The 25,924-nt window shown below is 36.3% G+C and overlaps 2 protein-coding genes and 1 non-coding gene across 7 annotated transcripts in view; 1 reads left to right on the top strand and 2 right to left on the bottom strand.

Annotated features, from left to right (window-relative positions):
* Positions 1–25,924, bottom strand: part of TBC1D15 (TBC1 domain family member 15) — a 94,107-nt gene that overhangs the window by 37,012 nt on the left and 31,171 nt on the right. For 3 of the 5 annotated variants that reach the window (XM_049625980.1, XM_049625977.1, XM_049625978.1), the window contains 4 exons: positions 14,700–14,798; positions 13,849–13,923; positions 7,391–7,529; positions 2,345–2,555 (listed from right to left, as the gene is read on the bottom strand). In XM_049625980.1, the coding sequence (XP_049481937.1) occupies positions 2,345–2,555; positions 7,391–7,529; positions 13,849–13,923; positions 14,700–14,798 (524 nt within the window). Of the gene's footprint in view, positions 1–2,344; positions 2,556–7,390; positions 7,530–13,848; positions 13,924–14,699; positions 14,799–21,444; positions 22,343–22,778; positions 24,754–25,924 lie in introns of those variants that run through there. The other 2 variants (XM_049625976.1, XM_049625979.1) reach the window with 2 other exon arrangements.
* On the top strand, positions 3,314–3,417 carry LOC125920527 (U6 spliceosomal RNA). The gene has a single exon (XR_007457111.1). It is a non-coding gene; the product is annotated as a U6 spliceosomal RNA (small nuclear RNA).
* Positions 14,752–25,924, bottom strand: part of RAB21 (RAB21, member RAS oncogene family) — a 99,730-nt gene continuing 88,557 nt past the window's right edge. Inside the window, exon 9 of the transcript XR_007456736.1 lies at positions 14,752–14,798. The gene's annotated coding sequence lies outside the window, so the exon portion shown is untranslated. The remainder of the gene's footprint in view (positions 14,799–25,924) is intronic.

Genomic DNA, 25,924 nt, shown 5'->3' with positions numbered 1-25,924 from the left:
TTTAAAATGCAATATTTAGGGGTGCCTGGGTGGCTCAGTTAAGCATCTGACTCTTGGTTTTGACTCAGGTCATGATCCCAGGGTTGTGGAATCAAGCCCTTCATCAGGCTCTGCACTAGACATGGTGCCTACTTGGAATTCTCTCTCTCTCTCTCTCTCTCTCTCTCTCTCTCTCTCTCTCCCCGCCCCCCCCACTGCCCTTCCTCTGCATTCGCAAGTATGTGCACCCACCCTCTAAGTAGAAAAAGAGACAGACAGATAAAATGCTTAAAACCAATCCTAGTTCTCCAAAGACCAGTAAAGAGCAGAAAGGAACTACCACTTCATCCTAATACTATGCTTTAATCAATGGTCTCAGATTGAATCAACTTCGTAGTGACAGTTACATCACAACACTGATTGATACAGAGCCTGCTATGGTACTAAAACCCCCTAACACCTGCTATTCAACAGCCAAACCTTTGCCCTCCTGAAATCTACTTATTAATAAGTCCCTGGGTAGTAACCTATTCATAGCTTCTTTCTTCAAGATCTAAGACCGACATATTGCCAACCAGGCTGGACTTTCTTATGGATATTAGTCTGATCAATATGCTTAGTGCCAGTCAGAGATGGGTCAACATGGTAGGGGGAAGAATTTCGTATCACAAAACACAGCCAAACAATGAGAAAGAATGAAATCCTGCCATCTGCAGCAACGTGGATGGAACTGGAGGGTATTATGCCAAGTGAAATAAGTCAGTCAAAGAAAGACAGGTATCATATGTTTTCACTCATGTGGAACTTGACAAACCTCACCGACGACCATGGGGGAAGGGAAGGGAAAAAAAATAGTTACAAACTGAGAGCATTGAGCAGGGCACTTGTTGGGATGAGCACTGGGTGTTATATGTAAGCGATGAACCACGGGAATCTATCCCCAAAACCAAAAGCACACTGAACACACTGTATGTGAGCCAACTCAACAATATATTAGAAAGAAAGAAAGAAAGAAAGAAAGAAAGAAAGAAAGAAAGAAAGAGAGAGAGAGAGAGAGAGAAAGAAAGAAAGAAAGAAAGAAAGAAAGAAAGAAAGAAGAAAGAAAGACACAGCCACAATCTCCCAACTTCTGGACCACTCCTGGATTTAGATAATCTAAAATTAGGCATTGTGTTACTCTATTATAAAGTGACAACATTATAACAAGGTTAACAATCATCCCTACAGTTCCCCAAACTAAAAAGCTCAACTTCTCCCTTCTTACCTCCACATACCCACTCAATCACAAAATCAAACTCTAAATATTTTTCTCCAATACTTCTATCTTTCCTGTCACTCTCCTCATTCATACCACTATAATCTCACCTAGATGACTGGAACAACTGGCTAAAACGATTTTAGCAGGTCCTTCATGCTCTAGCCTTTACTCAGCTCTCTGGCCTGATCTTTACATTTGGTACTTTCTGTTCCCCTACTATGTTGCCCTGTGATACCAACTACTCTGTTCTCTACTTACATCATGTTTTATACATTTCCTTCCATCTAAAACCTCTCTCCTCCAATTATCTCCTCTTCATGCTAACATTCACTCGTCAGGTCTCAACACATACTACTTACTTCCTCCAGAAAGCCTTCCCTGACCCCTACCCAACTAGGCTGAATGAGGGACCTTTCCTCCCTTCCTGGGAGCCCCAAAGTACCTTGTACTGTATCTTAGTTCTTGCGATGTATTGCCATTTACTGGTTGGCATCCTTCACAAGACCATATGCTCTCAGGTATCTAGGAAAAGCCTATTGTGTTCACTACTATCTATCAAGCAATTAGCACAGTCCTCAGAAATTTAATAGATAACCAAAATATATTTGTTAGGAGTGAAGGCAAGAAAGAGTATGTGTGTACAAATGCACATGGGTGAATAAATAAAAGACAAAAAGATTTTTGGAAAGTGAGAAAGCCCTGTCTTCCACACTTATAATAATTTTATAAAGGCCGTAGGTTTGCCAGATCTAATTTGCAACATTACAAATAAAATTCTATCTTAAACAGATAATATGTAATAAAATGTAAATTAAATAAATATGTAATCCATAAATTACTGATGCATCATTTAAATGTGTATAAAAAATACTGGACCACTCTTCTTTAGAACAGTAATAAGGTGATACATTGCAGATCCAAAGTACTAAAATGGCAAAATTTTATTCAATCATTCATCCAAAGCAGTCAATATCCCAGAAAGTACAAAGCTGCTTGAGCCCTCATCTACACACAGGTCCCTGATGCCCAATGACAAGTAAAAATTGTTTGCCTTGGGACCAATATAACAATCCAGTTTCAATAAGTAGAAAATAATTTGATACTTACTCACACAATACCACATATTTTTCAAGAGAGTCAATCAGTAGTTTGCTATCTCCTTGATGAAAGTGCAGAGCAGGGAGAACGACGTCATCCTTTAGACAGAATACCAAATACGACCAGCCCATACCCTCTTTGTTTTGCTTGATTGATTTCAGGTCTGTCAAACTGAACAGGAATGACCATTTGCTTTTCCCATTTCTATGACTTGGAGCATCTTAAAAACAAGAAAGTGGGGCAAAATATTTTTGTTCACCTTTTTAAAAGGTACTGACAGCGCTCTTCATGACTGCCTAACAGATACCTGCTGAACCTAGGGAATGACTATAGCATTCATATTACAGGCTTCTACCTGTATTAGAAATGGCAACATACATTTTCTTAAAAGAATAGTTTCTTAAATAATTATCTTACTTGCATACAGAGTGAAAAAAATTTTATCCCTATTTAAAATATAAGCTTTGCCCAAAAATGACTATGGCTTTGGAAGCAGGCAGGCTGGATACAAACCGCAGCTTTACCAACTTACTAACTGAATGATCTGGGGCAAATAACTGATTCTCTCTGAGCCTTAGTTTTCATCTGTAAAATGGAGATAATTATACTTACCTCCCAATGTTATTCTAAGAATTAAAAGAGATAATACTTGTCGACTAACTAGTGTGGTGCCAATTATATAGCAAACACTCAATAAATGTTCATCTTTTCCACTGCCCCCTCCCCCCAAATACAAATGGCATGATGCTCTTGGAGTCATTAAAAACAAAACAAAAAAATCTTTACTTCCTCACTTTCTTTTGCAATTACTTTTACTAGACTATATTGAGTGAAGGTAAAGGTAAGTACACTGGTACAAAAAAATAACATTGGAGAAATATACAGACAGACATTTTATTTGCAAAACCCCAAAGAGCAGTGGAGAATTGAGGACAAAAATATAAGCAAGCTGTGAGTGCTTCAAAGAGAATGAATACAGTGCCCGCTTCGGCAGCACATACACTAAAACCAGAACAGCACGGAGATTAGCACGGCCCCTATGCAAGGGTGACACGCAAACTCGTGAAGCATCTGACATTTACAAAAGAGAGAATGAACATATTCAATCATCTTACTACATCAACCATCTACTAAATTAAGACCTCAGTTCAACCCAAACTATAGTAACGTAAAATAAAGCATTTTCTGAGTTTGTGAGCTATTTACAGAAGCTTAAAATCCTAGGTTTGTGAACAGTATAATAACAAGCAGCTTAATAAATACCTAAATAAAAATTTAAAGAACAAAAGGGTAAAATGTTTCCTACTATTACTTATAATTCTTATCCAAAAATGCCATTTTGACCTGTTTTAACTCCAACATAAGCATGTCATGTCTCTGAAATTTTAAGAAACCATTTCTTGAATGTTATTTCCTAAGAAGTGCTGCACTGTCCTGTTACTCAAGGTCTTAACTAACTCGATCCCACACTACCAACTGCACAAACATAAAACTACATAGAAGATATGTGCTTATAGAACTTGATCAAAGGGTAGATCAGTGTTGACCTGCACATATGTCACCTTCCTATATAGTCAGAACACCATAGCTCCATCACCTCCAACAAGATCTCCTAAATTGACACACAGAAATCTACCGCTCACAGAACCTCTACCTACAAGGATTACAGGTACCATCACTTTTTCATGGACACTGAAACAAGTATCATTTGAAAGGAAGTCCAGAAAGGCTGAGTAACTTAACTATGCAGTGACCTGCCTAGGTTCCGTACCAGTTTAGATCACTATCTAAACATACCCAAGGCTGGTACTGGATTAAGTACCATGTGCCCATTTGACTACTGTACATCCTATTTCACTGGAATTTATACCACAGAGCTCGTAACATCACTACAAGCTAATATCAAAGTGAGAACAATTCTAATTTCCAATGTCTTCCTAAATCATTTACATGTGAATATGTCTGGACTACCTAGAAAGGATAGATACTACTAGGTATTTGCAAAGACCAAAAATATTTTCAAAGCAATGAAAAACTAGATAGACAATTTTTTTTAAATTAAATTCTTAAATTACACAAAAAGAATTAATCTAAATTAATGCCAGAAAATCATATATGTTAATACATGCAAGCTATATGAATTATCAGGAGTTTGTACATATTCAAAAGTAAAAATTTTACACAGATTTTCCCACATTAATGGAAAAAATACATCACATATGAAATACGAAATATTCATGTATAGAAAATGCCTCACACATTTCCTCACTTGAAGCTCTAATAAACAGTGAAAAAAACATTACAATTCAATTCTAGAAGTCCTTTTACTTGAACATAGTAAGATTCATGAGAACAAGAACTTTATATTATTCACAATTATATTCCCAATATCTAGAGGAGTGCATAGCAGGTACTCTAAGATGCACTGAACAAATGAATAACCTAGTACCAAGTCAACATAAAAGAAACATCAAGTTAGTCTACCACCAATAGCTAAACAAAAATAGAAATGGTTACAAAGGAAAACTAATAAATCCAAGAGTTAACTCAAAATTTCCTTCCTTCTCTTAAAGAAAGGTAAATAAAACTAATTAGTTCTGATGAACAATGTAACCAAATACATATAAAACATATCTCCAGCACAATGACATGGGAAAACTGACCACAACAGCAGAAGAGTAAAACTAAAACAGTTAAGTAAGTCCCTATATGTCTTGAATGGAATCAACACCAAGAACACGACATTTTATTTGGATAGGTGTACAGAACATGACGGCAGTCTGTTGTTGCGGGAAGATACATTTTCAAAACATGTGTTCTGATATACAAAAACAAAGACTGAGCAATAGAAACTCTTAAAAATTATAAAGAAAGTTAAGTCTCTGACAGTCAATTTTTAAAATGTTTTGTTCCACGGACGCCTGGGTGGCTCAGTCAGTTGAGTGTCCGACTTCGGTGCAGGTCATAATCTCACAGTTTGTGAGTTCGAGCCCCGCTTTGGGTTCCGTGCTGACAGCTCAGAGCCTGGATGGAGCCTGCTTCAGATTCTGTGTCCCCCTGTCTCTCTGCCCCACCCCAGCTCACACTCTGTCTCTCTCTCTCTCAAAAATAAAATAAACATGAAAAAAAAAAATTAATGTTTAAATGTTTTGTTCCAAATTCCCTTGTCACACAAAGAAGTAAAAAATATAATGTGAAAATTATAATAAAATAAAATTTTACTAGAAAAATGATTCAAAAGTATAAAAATGTTTCATAATGGCATAAATTTGAATTTTGAAACATCAAGCTTAGAAAATGTCTCCTTTTGAAAGAAGTTTTGATGAAATATAATTGGATGAAATAATCTAGAAGAGGAAGGGATGGGATGGGACAGAATGCACTGCACTTCATAACTCCTGGCAGACAGGTACATGTGTATGCATACTGCGTCATACTAGGTTCAATATTATTGCTTACTGCTATACACAATCGTAATAGTTTTCAAATACTGGGAAAAAAGAAAATATCTCCTTAACTTTTAATAATTGCTAAATAAAGTCTCCTTGCTTTATAAGTCACAGTGCATGGCCAAGCCATATGAGCAGTATTTTGCTAAACTACACAGCTACACACAGGTTCTCAATTCTGCACGTTAAAATCAACAGGACAACATTTGAAAAACAGATGCCTAGGGTCCAGCAGGATGAAATACAGGCATCAGTATTTTTCTAAAAAGCCTAAACTCCCTAGGTGATTTCAGTGTGCAGCCAAAGTTGAAAACTACTAACCTAAAAAGATGTTTATTGTCAGCATTTCACATACATGCAATGTTTCTTTCATTTATGAAAACTCACTCCTTTGTTCATTCCCATAGCCTGTCATTTTCAAAGATTCAACAATATTAGATACTATTAGGTACAACCAACAAAACAAACAGAAAAAGATCAATTCACATAAATTAATTCTTAAGACCTAATCTAAAGCAGTTAAAAATCACTTCACATGCCAAATACGCTAAAGTCCTATGGTCTTATCTTAATATTTAGTATTGTTCTGGTAAAAATCTTCCCTTTCAGTAGAAAGAGAATACCAAAAAGAAGAAAAAAAAAAAAAAAAAGCAAAACACCAGCACTGAGCTGACTATAATTTACCAAAGGCTTACAAATTACTATTAACTTCTTCATTACCATTGTTTCTAAGAAATGATACAGTACAAAGGATAACTACTGTATATGAGAATGATTCCCCAGGCCACAGATGAAAATCAATTTCACTTAATAACAAGGCTATATAAATGCAGTGTATGTATTCCAGCCAATTTTGGCCAGCTTTTCTGAATTTGGCAAATGTGGATAAATCCTAAATTCACACCAAAATCATTAAGAGATAAAATTAAGCTATAAAACACAAACTAATCACTCTGAAAAAACCACTTTAACTCTGTACATGTATTTACTACTTTTAAAAGAATCACAGATAGGCTGGCTACCTCACAGATGGGCTACCTAAATCTTATTTGGGGTAGTTTATGTGTTCTGCCAGGCTGTTAGCTTGGGTCTTTTTTGTTATCTACATGTTGATAATCATCGCATAGCAGCATAAATTTAAATATATACATGTAATATATAAAGGAGAATAGTCACTGAACATATATAAATAGAAGACTATAATGAGCTGTGAAGATCTCAGTAAGCACTGAAATTAGAACAGTACAGTTTAGTGATATACTCCATCTCCCCCTGGTGCTTTAGGATGAAATAACATGAATTTTTTTATTCTAGAAAAATGTGCTTGAGAGACATCTAAAGCAATTTTTTAAAGTGTTTCTATTTTCTTCCATGAGTAACTACAAAACAGAACAAGTATTTTTAAAGCCTTTTTTTTTTATAAAGTCACAACCATCAAAACAAAAAGAGAGATGAATACAGCATATAATTAAAATATTAAGAGTTATATGTATTAAAGCACCAAATCATCCTTGTGACAGAGGAACATTAAAGAATTTTCTTTGCACTTTTATTTATATTATATTGTAGCAAATTAGTTTAAGCTTTCAAAAGATTTAATTCATACCTCCATTGGTATGTGGTTTCTTTTTAAACGGAACTGTATTGACCATGTCCCACTCTGCTTCATAACTGTTCAGATGTTCCGATCCCCGATAACCTCTTTCCTTTGGAGGCTGTGTCCATTCTACAACTGAACTGGAATCCTAAAAAAAAAAAAAAAAAAATATATATATATACACACACACACACACACACACACACACACACACACACACGTAACATAAAATATTTAGGAACTAAAACTAGAATTTAATTTCAATTAATAATATTTTCTCAAAAGATATTTGCAAATGACACATCGGACAAAGGGCTAGTATCCAAAATCTATAAAGAGCTCATCAAACTCCACACCCGAAAAACAAATAACCGAGTGAAGAAATGGGCAGAAAACATGAATAGACACTTCTCTAAAGAAGACATCCAGATGGCCAACAGGCACATGAAAAGATGTTCAACGTCGCTCCTTATCAGGGAAATACAAATCAAAACCACACTCAGATATCACCTCACGCCAGTCAGAGTGGCCAAAATGAAGAAATCAGGAGACTATAGATGCTGGAGAGGATGTGGAGAAACAGGAACCCTCTTGCACTGTTGGTGGGAATGCAAATTGGTGCAGCCGCTCTGGAAAGCAGTGTGGAGGTTCCTCAGAAAATTAAAAATAGACCTACCCTATGACCCAGCAATAGCACTGCTAGGAATTTATCCAAGGGATACAGGAGTACTGATGCATAGGGGCACCTGTACCCCAATGTTTATAGCGGCACTCTTAACAATAGCCAAATTATGGAAAGAGCCTAAATGTCCATCAACTGATGAATGGATAAAGAAATTGTGGTTTATATACACAATGGAATACTACGTGGCAATGAGAAAAAATGAAATATGGCCTTTTGTAGCAACATGGATGGAACTGGAGAGTGTGATGCTAAGTGAAATAAGCCATACAGAGAAAGACAGATACCATATGGTTTCACTCTTATGTGGATCCTGAGAAACATAACAGAAACCCATGGGGGAGGGGAAGGAAAGAAGAAAAAAAAAAAAAAAAAAGAGGTTAGAGTGGGAGAGAGCCAAAGCATAAGAGACTGTTAAAAACTGAGAACAAACTGAGGGTTGATGGGGGGTGGGAGGGAGGGCAGGGTGTGTGATGGGTATTGAGGAGGGCACCTTTTGGGATGAGCACTGGGTGTTGTATGGAAACCAATTTGACAGTAAATTTCATATATTAAAAAATAAAAAAAATAAAAAAAATAAAAATAATAATAATAATAATAATAATATTTTCTCAGTTTCTGCATAAACTAAAACTATAGGTTGTGGCAGACATCACTGGTAGGAAAACTGACCACTATTTCCTATCCTTGTTTCTCTCTTGCTTATCTTTACTTGCCATCCACTCCATCCCCCCACAAAAGCAAGAAAAAAAAGAAAAGCCTTTCCAGACTCCCTTGTAGTTAGGGTTGCCAATAAAATAAAGGCAGAGGTTAACTGCAGGGGCTCTGGAAATACTTTTGCTTTCCTAATAAAAGCCTCATCCCCTTTCCCCTTTTTCCTGCTTTGACTGTAGCCACAATGTCTCAAATTATGGCAGCCATCTTACGACCATAAAAGAAAACAGAGGAGAATCACTCCAAACCTCTAGATTTGCAGTTATTTGAGGAAAATAGCCAATGGTGGCTATTTTATTTAAGCCATCATTGGTTCCATATTTCTCAATAAAAATTAGTTAAAAGCTACAAATAATATATCTACATGTATGGTTCTATACAACTTAACATTTTAAAAGAGAATAAAACCAAAAGTCTAAAATTCAATACTAATAATTTAAACCAAAAAATTTAATTTGTATACAATAAAAGATAGCAAACATAAGCAAGCCTGGGTGAAAATGTTTCCAAAATATATGGCAGACAAAGAAAAACATCTAGAATACAAAAACACCCACACCAAGTTATTTAGAAATTGGCACATAACAAATCTGAAAACCATGCAAATGGTAGGAATAAGCAAGTCAAAGAAGAAATATGAAGCAACAAACATACAGGAAGATGTCCAACTTCAGAAACAGTCAAAGAAAAGTTAAGATGAACTTCAATTTTTTGCTCTATTCAAGTAAAAAAAATATGAAAGACAGTGTAAAGACATGGTACCTCACACTGTTGATGACCATGCTAATTAGTACTGACTCCAAAAGGGCAATAGAGTCATATTTATTAAGATTCAAACTATGCATGTGTGTCACCAAAATAATTCTCTTTACATCTTCCATTCTAGAGAAATACTAACACATGCATACTAAGAGGCATATGCAAGAATTTTTACTGCAGCATTGTTTATAAAAATGAAAAACTGAAAATACCCTAATATCCATAAGTGAAGGAGTGAATAAACAAACTAGGGGGTAGACAAGGAAATACTAGGCCATAGTTTAAAAAACTAACGTATGTTAATATTTATTTACTATTAAATAATAGTAAATAAAACAAAGAAGTTGCAAAACAATGCAGTGTAACTACATGCAGCATATGCAATTAGCAACACAGAAAGAAAACTAGACAGATAATGAGTCTGGAAAGATATACACTAAATAGGGACAGATGAGTGACAGGATTCTAGTCAAGCAGGACTTCAATTTCTATTGTCTGTTTCTATTACTCGAACATTTTTACAAGAATGTATTCATGTATTGCTAGTGCAATTCTTTTTAAAAAGGGACAAAGGAAAATTTGTAAGAAAAGAAAGATACTATAAAGGCACAAGAAAAATTAAGAAATAGAAACAGACTGAAAGAAAAGAAAACTAAATGAATGAAATGAATAATGGGGAATGTTAAGAAGCATCTACAGAATCCCACCAGCACAAAGGTTTGGAATTGGTAGATCAGGTACTTTTGGAAATTAGGATAAAGGTCAAATTAAAAAGAGGACTAACAAAAGTTCAGAAGGCTGGAGGTGTTTATTCATTAAAGAAAGTAAAACAGATTATCTCTGGATTAGGAGAAACCAACCACACTGAATAATGGGATAACACACTGAAAACGAGAATTTATTAAAAGTCCATCTATACAATGAATTGGTGAGATTCCCAGCTCTCTTCCTCCACTCCGTTCTCAGAACACTGGAATCCAGGCTTACCCTCCCAGGAAGGAATCTGCAGGAATTCCAGACAAATGATTAATAAGCCCAAGAGAAAGGATCTAGCTTTAACAGTAGAGATTCCCCCAAGGAATTACCAAGCCTACCTATATCTACCTATACCTACAGAGTATAATCAACCACTTTTTTTGTCTGCTGTTAAATCTAAGCATCACACCACAAAGATTACCAAACATCAAAGGCAAGTGTCTACACAAAAGACAAGGTCCCAATGAAACAAGGGGGAAAAAAGTCAATTAAAAGTAGATTATGTAGAGAGATAAAAACAAAATGCCTTAGGAATAAGGAAAGATATATTCACAAAGAACAGGATGCTATTTTTAAAAAGGACTGGAAAAGGGGCACTTAGAACAAGATGCTCTAGAAATTAAAAATAAAGCAGAAATTAAAAAGGCAAGAAAGCCAAATACTGAAAGATAAAACTGAAGAAACTTCCTATAAAATATTAAAAATAGGAAAAGAATTAAAATAGAAATTAAAAATAGGAAAGAAAGGATTAGAAAACTAGAGGACCAGTCCAGGTCTACAGAGTTCCAGAAAGAAAGAAAATAGAAAATGGAGAGGAAGAAAAAAATCCTCACTGAAATAATTCAACATTTCCTAAGAACTAAGACACAAGTTTCCATATTAAAAGAGCCCATCAAGTGCCCAAAACAATGGATATCAAGGACCACAATGGCTCACTGTGAGGACATCTAAAACACTAGAAACAAAGAGGCAATCATAAAAGCTTCTAAAATGAAAAAAACATACAATGGATCAGAAGTTAGAATGATATTAGACTTAACAATAAAGGAAACTTAAAAAACCTAAGACGGTAATTTCTTTTCAAACTATAATTCTATGCCAGTCAGAATATGGATAGCAGGACCCCTGGGTGGCTCAGCTGGTTAAGCATCAGACTTCAGCTCAGGTCATGATCTCACGGCTTGTGGGGTCAAGCCCTACATCAGGCTCTCTGCTGTCAGCATAGAGCCTGCTTCAGATAGTCTCCCTGTCTCTCTGCCTCTCTCCCGCTCTCTCTCTTAAAAATAAACCATTAAAAAAAAAAAAAAAAAGTCTAAAAAAAAATAAATGTTTTTGTTCTTATGTACCCTTTTTCTCAGAAGTACTAGAGCTTCATGAAAACAAAGGAGTGAACCAAAATAGAAGACAGCACAGGATATAAGAAATGGGGATAAAAATATAGGGAAGAATCCTCAGGACAACTGCTGCACAGCCAACCAAAAAGGCAACCAGGTCAGAATGAGCCTATAAGACGACTCTGGAAGAAAGGTCTCTAAAAGATGAAATCTGAATCTGTGTTTAAATATTCTGAGAAGAAATGTGGAGAAATGAGACTGAGTTTCAAGGGAATTAGAGATAAAATAGAAATAGATAAAATAGAATAGATAAAATAGATAAAATAGAAATCTCTACCTTCCACAGTGACAAGTCAACACATGCATGATACAAGTGGTAAATGCATAGTTATCATATAACCCAACAATTACACTCCTATGTTTATTTATTTATTTATTTTAAGACAGAGAGAAAGACAGAGACAGAGCGAGTGGATTTCAGGCAGAGGGAGAGGGAAAGAGAGAATACCAAGCAGGCTCCACGTTCAGTGCAGAGCCCAATGCAGGGCTCAATCCCACAACCATGAGATCATGACCTGAGCAGAAATCAACAATCGGATGCTTAATCGACTGAGCCACCCAGGCGACCCTCTACTCCTAGGTTTTTAAGAGAAAAATATACGTCCATACAGAAATTTTGTTTTGAATGTTCACATGAGCATTATTTATATTAACCTAAAAAAGTAAAAAAAAAAAAAAAAAAATCCACCAACTAATAAACAAAATGTGGTGCAGTGCACCCCGTATCTGTGGTTTTCCTTTTCCACAGTTTGTTATCTACAGTCTGTTACACACAGTCAACAATGGTCCAGAAGCAGATGATCCTCCTTTTGACATATTGTCAGAAGGTCAATAGTAGCCTAACACTACTTCACAATGCCTACATCATTCACCTCACTTCATCACGTAGGCACTTTATCATTTCACATCATCATAAGACAGGTAAGTACAGTACAATCACGATTTTGAGAAAGACCACATTCATATAACTTTTATTATAGTATATTGTTATTATTGTCATATTTTATTATTAGTTATTAGTGTTAATCTCTTACTGTGCCTAATTTATAAATTAAACTTTATCATAGGTATGTATAGGAAAAACACAGTATGTACAGGGTTCAATACTATCTGTATTGATAGTATTCAGGCATCCACTGGGGGTCTTAGAACATATCCCACATGGGTAAGGGGGGATTACTTATATCCATAAATGCAATGTTGTTCAGCAGAAGGCAAGGAAGGAAGGCAGGAAGGCAGGCAAGAAAGAGGGAAAGAAGAAGGATGGATGGACTGAGAAGTGCTATAACATGGATAAACCTTGAAAACATTATACCAAGTCAAAGAAGCAAGTCACAAAAGGCCACATACTGTATGATTCCATTTAGATGAAATGTCCACAACAGGCAAATTCTCAGAGATGAAAAGTAGATGAGTGGTTGCAAGAGGCTGGAGTTAAGTGGGAATGAGGAGTGTACTACTAAAAGGTAGTTTCTTTTTTAGGAGTGATAAAAATGTTCTAAAATTAGATATTGGTGATGGTTACACAACTCTGTAAATATATTAACACCACTGAATTGTACACTTTAAAATAATAAATTTTATGACATATGAATTATAGCTCAAAAAAGTTATTTTAAAATGGCATTCCTTGGGGTGCCTGGGTAGCTTAGTTGACTTAAGCATCCGATTTCAGCTCAGGTCATGATCTCATGGTTTGAGTTCAAGCCCAGAGCCTGGAGCCGGCTTCAGACTCTGTGTCTCCCTCTCTCTCTGCCCCTCCCGTGCTCACACTCTGTTTCCCCCCCTCTCTCAAAATTAAACATTAAGAAATAATTGTTTTAATGGCATTGCTTATACTGGAATAAATAAATAGCAAAAACAAAAACATAAAAATAAAAATAAAAATAGCATTCCTTGGGTGCCTGGGTGGCTCAGTCAGTTGAGCGTCTGACTCTTGGTTTTGGCTCAGGTTACAATCTCACAGTTCGTGAGTTCAAGCCCTGCACCAGGCTCTGCACTCACAGCGTGGAGCCTGCTTGGGATTCTCTCTCTCCCTCTCTCTGCTCCTCCCCTGCTCATGCTCTCACACTCTCTCTCTCTCAAAAATAAATAAATAACCTTTAAAAAAAAATTCTTAATAGCATTCCTTCCTTTAGTCACACCCTTTCTTTTTTAAATACCTTTCCAGCGTAGAGAATACTAGAAGAATCTAAAGCATCATCCAATGGTCTCCAGTCCACTATTACTTCAGCATCCTAGAGAAAGAAATTATGGACTACGGTTACTATTCAGCAATATCTTACACTCTTAGTCACCTATGTGTAATTCCCTGAACCCAAAATGAAAATTTTAAACCACTAAATATTAGCATTTTAAGTATGTAATATCATAAACTATTTGATAATTGTTATATAGATTTTTAAACTATTATTATTCATTATAAAAAATTTACATTACTGCAACTTTTACATAAGTTTTATAATAGTCCATGCCATTTTACTGGCTATCTAAAGTTACTTTTTTTCTGGGGTGCCTGGCTGACTCAGTGGAGCACGGGACTCCTGATCTTGGGGCAGTGAGTTTGAGCCCCACACTGGGTGTAGAGATTACTTAAAATCTTTTTTAAAAATTTTTAGGGGCGCCTGGGTGGCGCAGTCGGTTAAAGCATCCGACTTCAGCCAGGTCACGATCTCGCGGTCCGTGAGTTCGAGCCCCGCGTCGGGCTCTGGGCTGATGGCTCGGAGCCTGGAGCCTGTTTCCGATTCTGTGTCTCCCTCTCTCTCTGTCCCTCCCCCGTTCATGCTCTGTCTCTCTCTGTCCCAAAAATAAAATAAACGTTGAAAAAAAAATTAAAAAAAAAAAAAAAAATTTTTAATTAAGTATTTTTTTCTAACATCATTTTCATGTTAAATTTACAACCACTGTTCAATTACATAATTTCACCTCACACATGAAATTCAAACTAACAATGCCCTAACAATGAACCACTGCCATAAACAATCATAAATAAAATCATTTACTAGAAACCCACCTTTTCTAACACACGTAATATTCCTGAAATCAAGCTGTCTTGGTCATTGGTCTTTCCACAAGATGAGTGAATATAGACCCCTTCCTGTTCGTATATAATCTGGAACAGCAAAAAAAAAAAAAAAAAAAAAAAGAATTAACCACACATTATTAAGTACTGTTTCAACATTTGTTTTAAAAAAGTGAGATATTTTCCTGTAATGCCTGAACCACATTTCTGATTATTTCATATATAAATGTATTATTTGAAAAATACCACTCAAGTTTAAGAGCACTTCAAACTAAGACAAACTGGAAGGAAGTTTGCTTTGTTATGCATGGAAGTTTGATTTAGTGATAATCACAACCTTGATCTTCTCCATAAACAAAAATGCTATGTGTCTCAAGCAGATTCCACTTAAAATATATTATTAACAAACATTAAGCAAGATATTGGGTTCAAACTGAAAAAGGATCTGAAAATACTCAAGAATAAGAACAGATGAAATGCAATAAGGAATCACTGCTTTCTAACTATTCCTAGAATAGCACGTTTTACTGTAAGATTATTTCAGTGTGTTTTTATAGCAAAATGGCATAGAAATTCAGGGAATAACATGGGAATTTTAAAGAGTAATGATGAGGACCATCTAGGAATGATTAAAGTAGTTCAAGCACACAAATATTTACTGAATACGTAAAACACTATAGTTACGTAAGTATGATTAAAACATGGTCCCTGAACAACATCCTATGGCAATACAAGGGAGACTTAAGTTAATTCCTAAGTAAACTGAACCATACAAAGGTAAGCCTTATTTTCTAAAAGCATAATGTTATAAACTAAGATTCCATTCCTGGGACCCATTTTAAACCACTAAAAAATTTTTTTCATTAGGAAAATAAGTAAAAGAGAAATAAAATAATCACTTCTAGACCTAAGTATTTTTGACATATATAAGTTTAGAACAAAGTGCAGTTGCAGTTTCCATTTATGTAGACATTTTAATTCCAGTACAATTAACATAGTTATATTAGCTTCAGGTGTACAATATAGTGATTCAACAATTCTTTACTCAGTACTCATCATGGTTAAGTGTACTCTCAATCTCCTTCACCTATTTCACCCATCCCCCACCCACGTGCCCTCTGATAGCCACCAGTTTGTTCTCTACATTTAAGTCTTGGGTTTGTCTTTTTCTTTGTTCGTTTGTTTAAATTCCCCATGAATGAAATCCTATGGTATTTGTCTTTCTCTGACTTATTTCACTTAGCATTATACTCTCTAGATCCATCCTTGTTGAAAATGGCAAGACTTCATCTTTTAATGGGTGAGTAATATTCCACTGTGTGAATGGGGGGGTGTGTACACCTCATCTTTACTCTTTCATCTATCGATGGATACTTGGGCTGCTTTTGTATTCTGGCTATTGTAAATAATGCTGCAATAAACATAGGGGTGCATATGTATCTTTTCAAATTAGTGTTTTCATATTCTTTGGGTAAATACCCAGTAGTGGAATTACTGGATCATATGGTAATTCTATTTTTAATTTTTTGAGGAAACTCCACATTGTTTTCCACAGTGGCTGCACTAGTTTGCATTCCCACCAACAGTGCATGAAGATTTCTTTTTCTCCATATCCTCGCCAACACTTGTTTCTTGTGTTTTCAATTTTAGCCATTCTGACAGGTGTGTGAGGTGGTATCTCATTGTTATTTCGATTTGCATTTCCCTGATAAGTGATGTTGAGCATCTTTTCATGTGTCGATTGGCCACCTGGATGTCTTCTTTAGAGAATGTTTGTTCATGTCTTCTGCCCATTTAATTGGATTATTTGGGTTTTTTTGGTGTTGGGGTGCATAAATTCTTTATATATTTTGGATACTAACCCCTTATCAGATATATCATTTCCAAGTATGTTCTCCCATTCAGTGGGTTTCTTGTTTTGTTGATGGTTTCTTTTGCTGTGCAGAAGCTTTATATTTTGATGTGATCCCAATAGTTTATTTTTGCTTTTGTTTCCCTTACTTTAGAAGACATATCTAGAAAGATGTTGGTGTAAATTCAAAGAAATCACTGCCTATGCTTTCTTCTAGGGTTTTTATGGTTTCAGGTCTCATATTTAGGTCTTTAATCCATGGTAAAAGAAAGTAGTTCAGTTTCATTCTTTTACATGTAGCTGTCCAGTTTTCATAGTGCCACTTGTTGAATAAACTTTTTCCCATCACATAACTTTGCTTCCTCTGATGAAGATTAACTGAACATATAATCATAGATTTATTTCCAGGCTTTCTGTTCTGTTCCACTGATCTGTGTGTCTCTTTTTGTGCCAGTACCATACTGTTTTGATTACAACAGTTTTGCAGTACATCTTGATATCTGGGATTGTGATACCTTAAGTTTTATTCTCTTTCAAGAATGCTTTGGCTATTCGGGATCTTTTGTGGTTCCATACAAATTTTAGGATTATTTATTCTAGTTCTATGAAAAATGCTGTTGGTATTTTGATAGGGATTACATTAAATCTATAGACTGCTTTGGGTACTATGGACATTTTATATTTATGTAGAACTTTTATTAATATAACCACATCACTATTCAGAATACCATGTGGACCAACAATGCAAGACAAGTACCATCACAACCTATCACCATCACACCCTAGTTACAAATGTAAATGGGTATGGGGCAACTGGGTGGCTCAGTCAGTTGAGCATCCAAGTTCTACTCAGGTCATGATCTCACAATTAATGAGTGCGAGCCCCAAATGGGGCTTGCTGCTGTCAGTGCAGAGCCCACTTGGGATCCTCTATTCCCCCTCCCACTCTGCCCCTCCCCTGTGTGCTCACGCTCTCTCTCTCTCTCTCTCACTCTCTCTCTCAAAAATAAACTTTTAAAAATGTAAATGGGTATGCATTCTGTTGTTTTTAGTTAGCATTTATGGAACACTTATGCACCGGGAACTCCGCATATGATAGCTTAATCCCTACAACTCTAGACCACAGAGTATAACTGTATACTATACACTGGCTCTATAACTGTATCCTACTACATCATTAGAATGAGAAGCCCATTTGTGTTAATGAGAAAACTGAAAGAGAGGTTAAATAACTTGTCTAAGGTTGATGACACAAATACTAAGGGGTAGTTAAGGAGTAGTGTGGAGATTAAAATCCTGGCAGTCTGACACCAGAACTGTGCTCTTAACCACTACATTATAAAGCACCACATTACTTTTACTGCCTGTCCTGTGTTAGTCACTTGTGATATGTGTTTGTCACAAGTGTTAGTCACTTGTGATATGAATTTGTACATTAGGAAAAGAGTCCTTTTAATTTAGTAATCAAGATCAGAGAGAAATTCTGATCTCAAAAACCCAAGGTAGCATTCAATGTAATAGTTGTTAAGCACCAGACCAGCATTAAGCAGAAGGCAAAGACTGGGGACAGTATGAGTTGGGAAATGGTGGGAGACATTCTGTATTATTTGTATAAAAGTAAAAACTTGCAAAGTACACAGATTTATTCACACATATGCATAAAGATATGTTTAAGACTATTCACAGTATTATTTACTGTCAGGGGAGGTGAGGGAAGGAGGAAAGAAGGGAAGTTATGAATTTAAATATCCCACAGAGGGAAATGATCAAATATATCCTGGGATATTCATTCTACAGAGAATACTATTTAGCAGTTAAGAAAGAATATGGTACATTAAATGAACAGAAAGACACAGAAAACAGCCAATTACATATAGTATATGACATCTACATTTTTTTTTTTAAGTTTCTCTAAATCTCTGTAATACACAGAACAAGTTCTGGAAAGACACACTTAAAGCTGTGAACAGAAGTTACTTGAAAAAAGAATGGGGTGTGGAAAGGCTGAAAGAGAATTGTAACTGTCTATTTTAATGCCTCTAACTGACTTGAATATCTTGAAGTTAAAATATAGTTATACATTGCTTCAGTAATAAAAAAATAATTTTAATGAGTAAAGTGGAAAAAGGGAATTCCAGATGTATAAACTATAACCTTTCCAGACTTCAGCTTATCAATTTTTAAAACAAGAGGTTAAACTGGATAATGTATCTGAGGCCACAATATGGAAGTAGGAAAAGGTTAAGAGGCGAAAAAAAAAATCCCTTAAAATTTCAAGTTTTTGTGACAAATAGATCAGAGACATACCCTGAAACTACATGTTAGCATATTTTCACCTAAGACTCAGCTAATAGAATAATCAAGAGCTTCATAGTTCTCATAGTAGAAAAAGTGACACTTATTTACCCAGAAAAGCTTGGTATCGTTAACAACATAATCTAAGATTCTGTGATACCATTAACACTTAACAGATTCTGGAACCTTAATAAAGTAAGTGAATCCTAAAGAGTCAAATAAAATACCTAACTGAAGCACATTAAGCAACTCTTTCTTTCCCATACATATGTTGGCCAAGTGTCTGTTCTCTTTTTCATTTAAGAAAAAGCTGAATTTCCTAAGTAATTTAGCTGGGAAAATACCTAAAAAGCATGATAGTACTAGGTATCTTATGAAAAAGTCCAAGCTGCACTCATTCCATGTTCTGTGTTCCTTAACTCTTTAGTACTTTTTGAGGGACAAATTACATGTCCAAATATTCACAATCACAAACCAAGACTTGTACTGTCTTTAGAAAGCAGTCATATTCGGCTAATTTGAAGGCTGTGATGTTAACCGATACAAATTACTAATTCTGCCAGAAATAGAATGAAATTAATAAACTTACCTTACTGAGCTCCTAACCTTTATTAAGTCTTGTAAGACTTAAAGGGACAAAAAAAAAGTTCTAGTTGCATCAAATATGTAATTTACTTCAAATATTAAAGTTAATGATAGTTTTAAATTTTTTTTAATGTTTATTTTTGGGGGGGGGGGGCAGAATACAAGCAGGGGAGGGGCAGAGAGAGCAGGAGACATGGAATCGGAAGCAGGTTCCAGGCTCTGAGCTGTCCACACAGAGCCCGATGTGGGGCTCGAACCCACGAACTGGGAGATCATGACCTGAGCTGGAGTTGGTCGCTTAACCAACTGAGCCACCCAGGTGCCCCTTAATGGTGACAGTTTTAATTATTTCTTTTTTTTGAAAAAAAAATTTGTAATGTTTATTTTTGAGAGAGAGAAAGAGCACGCAAGTGAGAGAGAGGCAGAGAGAGAGACACACACAGAATCCAAAGCAGGCTCCAGGCTCCGAGCTATCAGTACAGAGCATGACAAACCATGAGATCAGGACCTGAGCTGAAGTTGGACACTTAACTGACTGAGCCACCCAGGAACCCCAACTATTGACTTTGTTTTCAAAGCAGTCTGATCTCTTTTGATCCTCATAGCTAAACTGAATGTGTCAGAAATAGACCTTATTTCCATCTCCATTTTACAGAAGAATAAACTGAGACACAAAAGCTATTCAGTGACTACTCAAGACCACATGCACATCAAAGGAGGGAGTGGATTTCAGATTTCCTAACATCTTCATCCATTAAATCTCAATTGTTACTGCCTCAAGAAACTACCAAAAAAATTCCACATGGTTTCCCTACAGAAAAGCAGTTTCTGAAATTGCTTAGATGTAGAAAATAATGCTGCTTAGGCCTAAAAACAATTTTTAAATGTCTTTAATTTATAAAGCAATGCAGCAGTTGACTAACAATTAGGCCTTTTAACAAAAACTCTTGGTTTCTCTCCCATCCGAACTCCTACTAAATAGTACACAAAAGAAATTTGTAGGCCCTTTTGTAACATGCATTTATTTTATTTAACATTTATTTTTTGAGAGAGACAGAGACAAAGCGTGAGCAGGGAAGATACAGAGAGAGAGGGAGACAAAGAATCCCAAGCAGGCTCCAGGCTCTGAGCTGTCAGCACAGAGTCTGACACGGGACTGGAACTGGTGAACCGCAAGATCACGACCTAACCCAAAGCTGGATGCTCAACCGACTGAGCCACCCAGGCGTCCCGAATCATATATTTTACTCCTAAAGTCCTCCACTCCACTTTTGAGGGAATGATTTCACTTTTTTTTAATTTACAGAATATGTTTGTTCATCACTCGTTTCTCGGTACATGAGCTTATTAATAAAACACAACTCTACAGGTATCAACTATCTACAATAGCTCAAAACACAAAAAGAGAAGTCCAATTAAAATTGTGATCTTATACAAAGTGTTAAAATGGTATTTCTTCTTCATTAGACCCTATAAGTGAATTGATTCCTGATGAGTATCTTTCTGCCATAGGATATTCTGCATCCTATCTTCGTCAATGGTAATAATTAGTATTTGAAAAGCTATCTCTAAGTTTGTTTGGTATGAAAAATTATTTTGCTACAGGGAATAATTATGATATCAGGAATTTCATCCGAGGTAATACATTTAGTAAAACAGGTTTTCAATTTCTTTACTCTGGTTTTGTTCATAATCTCTAATGCAAGATAAAAAAGAAAGGTTAAAATGTTATTATCATCAGCATGTAGTATTTCTATTATGCATTACTTTACACAGCATTTCTATGTTATCAATTTGATCCTCATAACACAATTAGATACGTGTTATCATTCCTACTTTGTAAGAGAAAAAAATGCAAAGACATTAAATGATTTGACTGAGGTTCTTCCACTATTTTGGGGTTGAGATTTGAAAAGTTTTATTTGTCCAAAGGGTACACAATGAAAACGACAATCAACTTAAGGCTCAATATATACAGACACTAACAAAATTATTCCAGTATACCATATGCTCATATTCCCATCTGAAGTAGTCACCAATTACCAGTGTTGTGAACATGAGTTGGTCCTCTGTGCTACAGGAAGCAAAGAAAGGGCATCAGCAATGCCTCTCTTTCTACTACCTAAGATTTGAGAGAAGATAAAGAGTTCATAAGCATAACAGGAAAAAAATGTCAGAAAGAAAAACAAGAAAAAATTATATTCTACTGAAGTGAAGGGCAATGAAAACTAATGTCAAGAAGCTGGCAAATGGAAAGCTAGGAGAAGAAAAAAGACTGAGACAAGGGTGCCTGAGTGGCTCAGTTGGTTCAGCGTACAACTTCTGCTCAGGTCATGATCTCACAGTTCATGAGTTTGAGTTCTGTGTCTGGCTCTGTGCTGACAGCTCAGAGCTTGGAGCCTGCCTCAGATTCTGTGTCTCCCTCTCTCTCTCTCTGCCCCTCTCCCACTCATTCTCTCTCTCTCTCTCTCTCTCTCTCTCTCTCACTCACTCACTCTCAAATATAAATGAACCATAAAACAATTTTAAGGGGTGCCTAGGTGGCTCAGTCTTAAGGTTAAGCAACCAACTCTTGGTTTCAGCTCAGGTCATGCTCTCACAGTTTTTGGGTTCAAGCCCCACATCAGGCTCTGTGCTGACAGCGTGGAACCTGCTTGGGGTTCTCTCTCTCCCTTTCTCTCCGCCCATCCCCCACCTGCACAGCCTCTGTCTCTCTCAAGGTAAATAAACTTAAAAAAAAAAAATCCTAGCAACAGTAAAGAAATGTAAGAAAGTAAGTACTAGAAAAGTTAGGACAGGAGCCCCTGGGTGGCTCAGTCAGTAGAGTATCCTACTCTTGATTTTGGCTCAGGTAATAATCCCAGGGTTGTGGGACTGAGCCCGCGTCAGGCTCCATGCTGAACGTGGAGCCTGCTTGGGATATGGATATATTCTCTCTTTCTCTCTCTCTCTCTCTCTCTCTCTCTCTCTCTCTCTCTCTGTCTCTCCCCCTTCCTACCCCTCTCCCCAGCTTGAACGCATGCTCTCTAAAAAAAGTTTTTTTAATATATTTTTTAAAAAAAGGACAGTGGTTACTTAGGAGAAGAGGGTACATGGAAGGTCTTCTGGAGTGGCTGCAAAGGTCTACTACTTCTTGACTAAAGTGGTGTTTCCTCATGATGTTATAAAGGTGTCATTTTTCTGTATTATGTTTTGTTTTACAACCAAAATGCTAAAAACTACTGGTAATAAATGCAAAATATGTAGTTTTAAAAAGAATTTAAACCAAATCTCAAAGGTAGTGGAGGAATATTGTCAGATGGAAACCAGGACATGACTTCAACAATAAAAGGACCTACCCTGAGAAAACAAAAGGGAAGGACACACCAAGCAGAAGATCTGAGGGAAGAGCACCACCTATCACTAAGTGTACCTGCAAAATAAAAGGAAGTGAAAGAAGAGAAAGAATGCTATTGTTATAGAGTATACACAGACTACCAATGAAATGGGGTAAAAAGACACTAATATAAATTACTAACTGATATAAACCTACTCTCTAGAGGTGATGATGACCTTCAGCTACCCAAATATCTACTGGCATTCTCTACATAATCAGCATCTGATAAAATTCTTGAAGGTCTTGTTGACAATGTCACCTCTCAGAAGACACATGACAGAAAAAAACCAATACAGACCAACAAGAATAAAACGGTTATTACAAAAACTCTGAAAGAAAAAGACCAGCTCAGAGTTCATAACTACCAAGGAAATAAATCTGGAACACAATCAAACATTCAGCCTGAGCTTGAGAAAAAAAAGGATATATAACAGAAATAGATATTAATCCCACCAAAACTAGAGAAGAAAAAAAACAACAACTATAATACCTTATACTTCCAGCCAAGAGGGCAGGAGACTGGATTTACCCTCCCACCAGGAAACAAAAACGGAAAAGGAAAGCGAGCAAGTAAGCAGGCCAAATCGATGAAACAGTGTGTGTGTGTGTGTGTGTGTGTGTGTGTGTGTGTGTGTGTTTGTTTAATCAGGTAATGAAGGACAGTGACTGTTCAAAGGAAACAAATGAGGTGGGCCATATAACTGCCCCACCTTACTGTCTTGAGAGAGTTTCTAGCTGGCAAAGTGAGAGAAAACCCAGCCAATGCCTAGTGGTCTCCTGGAGTTGAGGACACAGAGATGGGAATTGGGGGAAGCCAAGTCAGAGTTCACAGGACAGAGTACCATAGAAGAGATAAGTGCACAGAGAATTCAAGAGATCTGTAGAGGTCTCTCCCTGAGTAGTCAGCAGAGTGTTGGTCAGTGCATGTGTGTCCATAAATTATCAAAGGCTAGGAGGAAAGGTCACATGAAATTATTAGAAGAAACAATATGCAGGCTCACATGGAATTGTTCCCCAAAGGGTGGGAAACCTCATAATTCACAGGGCTCTGAGTAAAGTACTCAGAGCAGCCTGGCCTCAACAGTCGGGCAAAATCAGTCCCACACTAAATACTGTGCTGTAAAATCAACTAACAAACTTTAAAAGACCCAAAATTATTTTTTTCCAACCTTACACAAATTCCAGAAAACTGAAGATGAGGAGTAACTTCCCAACTCATTCTATGAAGCCAGCACTACCCTGGCACTGAAATGAGACTAAAACATTACAAGAAAAAAAAAAAAAACGAGGGGCGCCTGGGTGGCTTAGTCAATTAAGCATCCGACTTCGGCTCAGGTCATAATCTCACTGTTTGTGAGTCTGGGCTCCATGTGGGGCTCTGTGCTGACAGCTTGGAGCCTGGAGCCTGCTTCGAGTTCTGTGTCTCCCTCTCTCTCTGACCCTCCCCCACTCACACTCTGTCTCTCTCTCAAAAGTAAACATTAAAAAAAAAATTTTTAAGAAAATAAAACTATATACACCAATATATCTCATGAATTTAGATGCAAAATTTTAAACAAGATTTAACAAACTGAATCCAACAATATGTAAACAAGGAAAATACTTCATGGTTTAATACTCAAAAATCAATCTCTGTAAACTCACCATAGCAAAAATATTTTTAAAGAAAAACCATATGATCATCTTACAAGGTGCAGAAAAGGCACTCAATAAAATCCAATGCCCATTTCTGATAAAAACTCTCAACAAATTTAAGAATAGAAGGAACCCTTCTCAGTCTGATAAAGGGCATGTATGAAACACTACACCTGATATCATATGCTTAAAGACTGAATGCTTTCTCCTAAGATCAAGAACAAGATAAAGATTTCCAATCTTATCCCTCTATTCAACACTATGCTTGAGGTCTTGAACATTACAATAAATAAAAAATAAATATAAGGCATCTAGACTGGAAAGGAAAAAGTAAAACAACTTATTTGCAGATGACAATCGTCTACATAGGAAAATTAGTAGAATCTACATAAAAGTTACAAAAATTAAGTGAAAACCCAGCAAGGATCCAGGACTCAAAACCAACATACAAAAATCTATTATTTACATACATACACGCATATCAGTAAATAAGGTTTTTAAATACAGCATTTACAATAACTTCAAGAAATATCATATACTCAAATATAAATCTAACAGATAACGTGTAAGACTTCTAAACTGAAAATTATAAAAGTATTTGAGAGAAATGAAAGAAGACCTAATTAAATGCAAAATACACCATGTTCATGGCTTAGTGGACTCAATACTGTTAAGATGTCCATTCTCCCCGAAACTGACCTCTAGATTGATTATAGTGCCAATCAAAATCCCAGCAGGCTCTTCTGGAGATAGTAAAAAGCAGATTCTAAAATTTGTGTGGAATTCAAATGACCTAGAACAACCAAATCAGACTTGCAACAGAATAATGTGTGGAACACTAACATGCCCGGCTATAAGACTCAGCATAAATCTACAGTAATCAAGAAAATGTGGTACTGATGTAAAGGGAAACAAAGAGATTGACTGTCCAGAATAAAGAATTCTGGAATCAACATAAAAATGCATATATAGTAAATTTATTTGACACAAGTAGAAAAGCAATTCAGCAAAGAAAGAATAGTCTTTTCAACACACAGTAATTAAAAAACTTGAATCAGAGTGCAAAAAAATAAACTTCAATTCATACACCACACAACATATACAAATTAAATTGAAATGGGTCACAGATTTAAGTGTAAAACCTAAAACTACAAAATTTAGGAAGAAAACAGAAAATCTTATGGTCTTGGGTTCAGCAAAAATTTTTTAGAAATGACACCAGAAGCATAAAAGAAAAAAATGGATACATCAACAAAATTGAAAACTTCTACTTTTTTTAGTGTTCATTTATTTACTTAGAGAAAGAGCAGGCATGCATGCACACACAGACACACAAGTGGGAGAGGGACAGGGGGAGAGAGGGAGAGCGGGAGGGAGGGAGGGAGGGAGAGCGGGAGGGAGGGAGGGAGAGCGGGAGGGAGAGCGGGAGGGAGAGCGAGAGGGAGAGCGAGAGGGAGAGCGAGAGGGAGAGCG

Source organism: Panthera uncia, chromosome B4 (genome assembly GCF_023721935.1).
Source record: "Panthera uncia isolate 11264 chromosome B4, Puncia_PCG_1.0, whole genome shotgun sequence".
NCBI classification, from domain to species: domain Eukaryota; kingdom Metazoa; phylum Chordata; class Mammalia; order Carnivora; family Felidae; genus Panthera; species Panthera uncia.
This window is presented reverse-complemented; position numbering and strand designations above follow the sequence as displayed.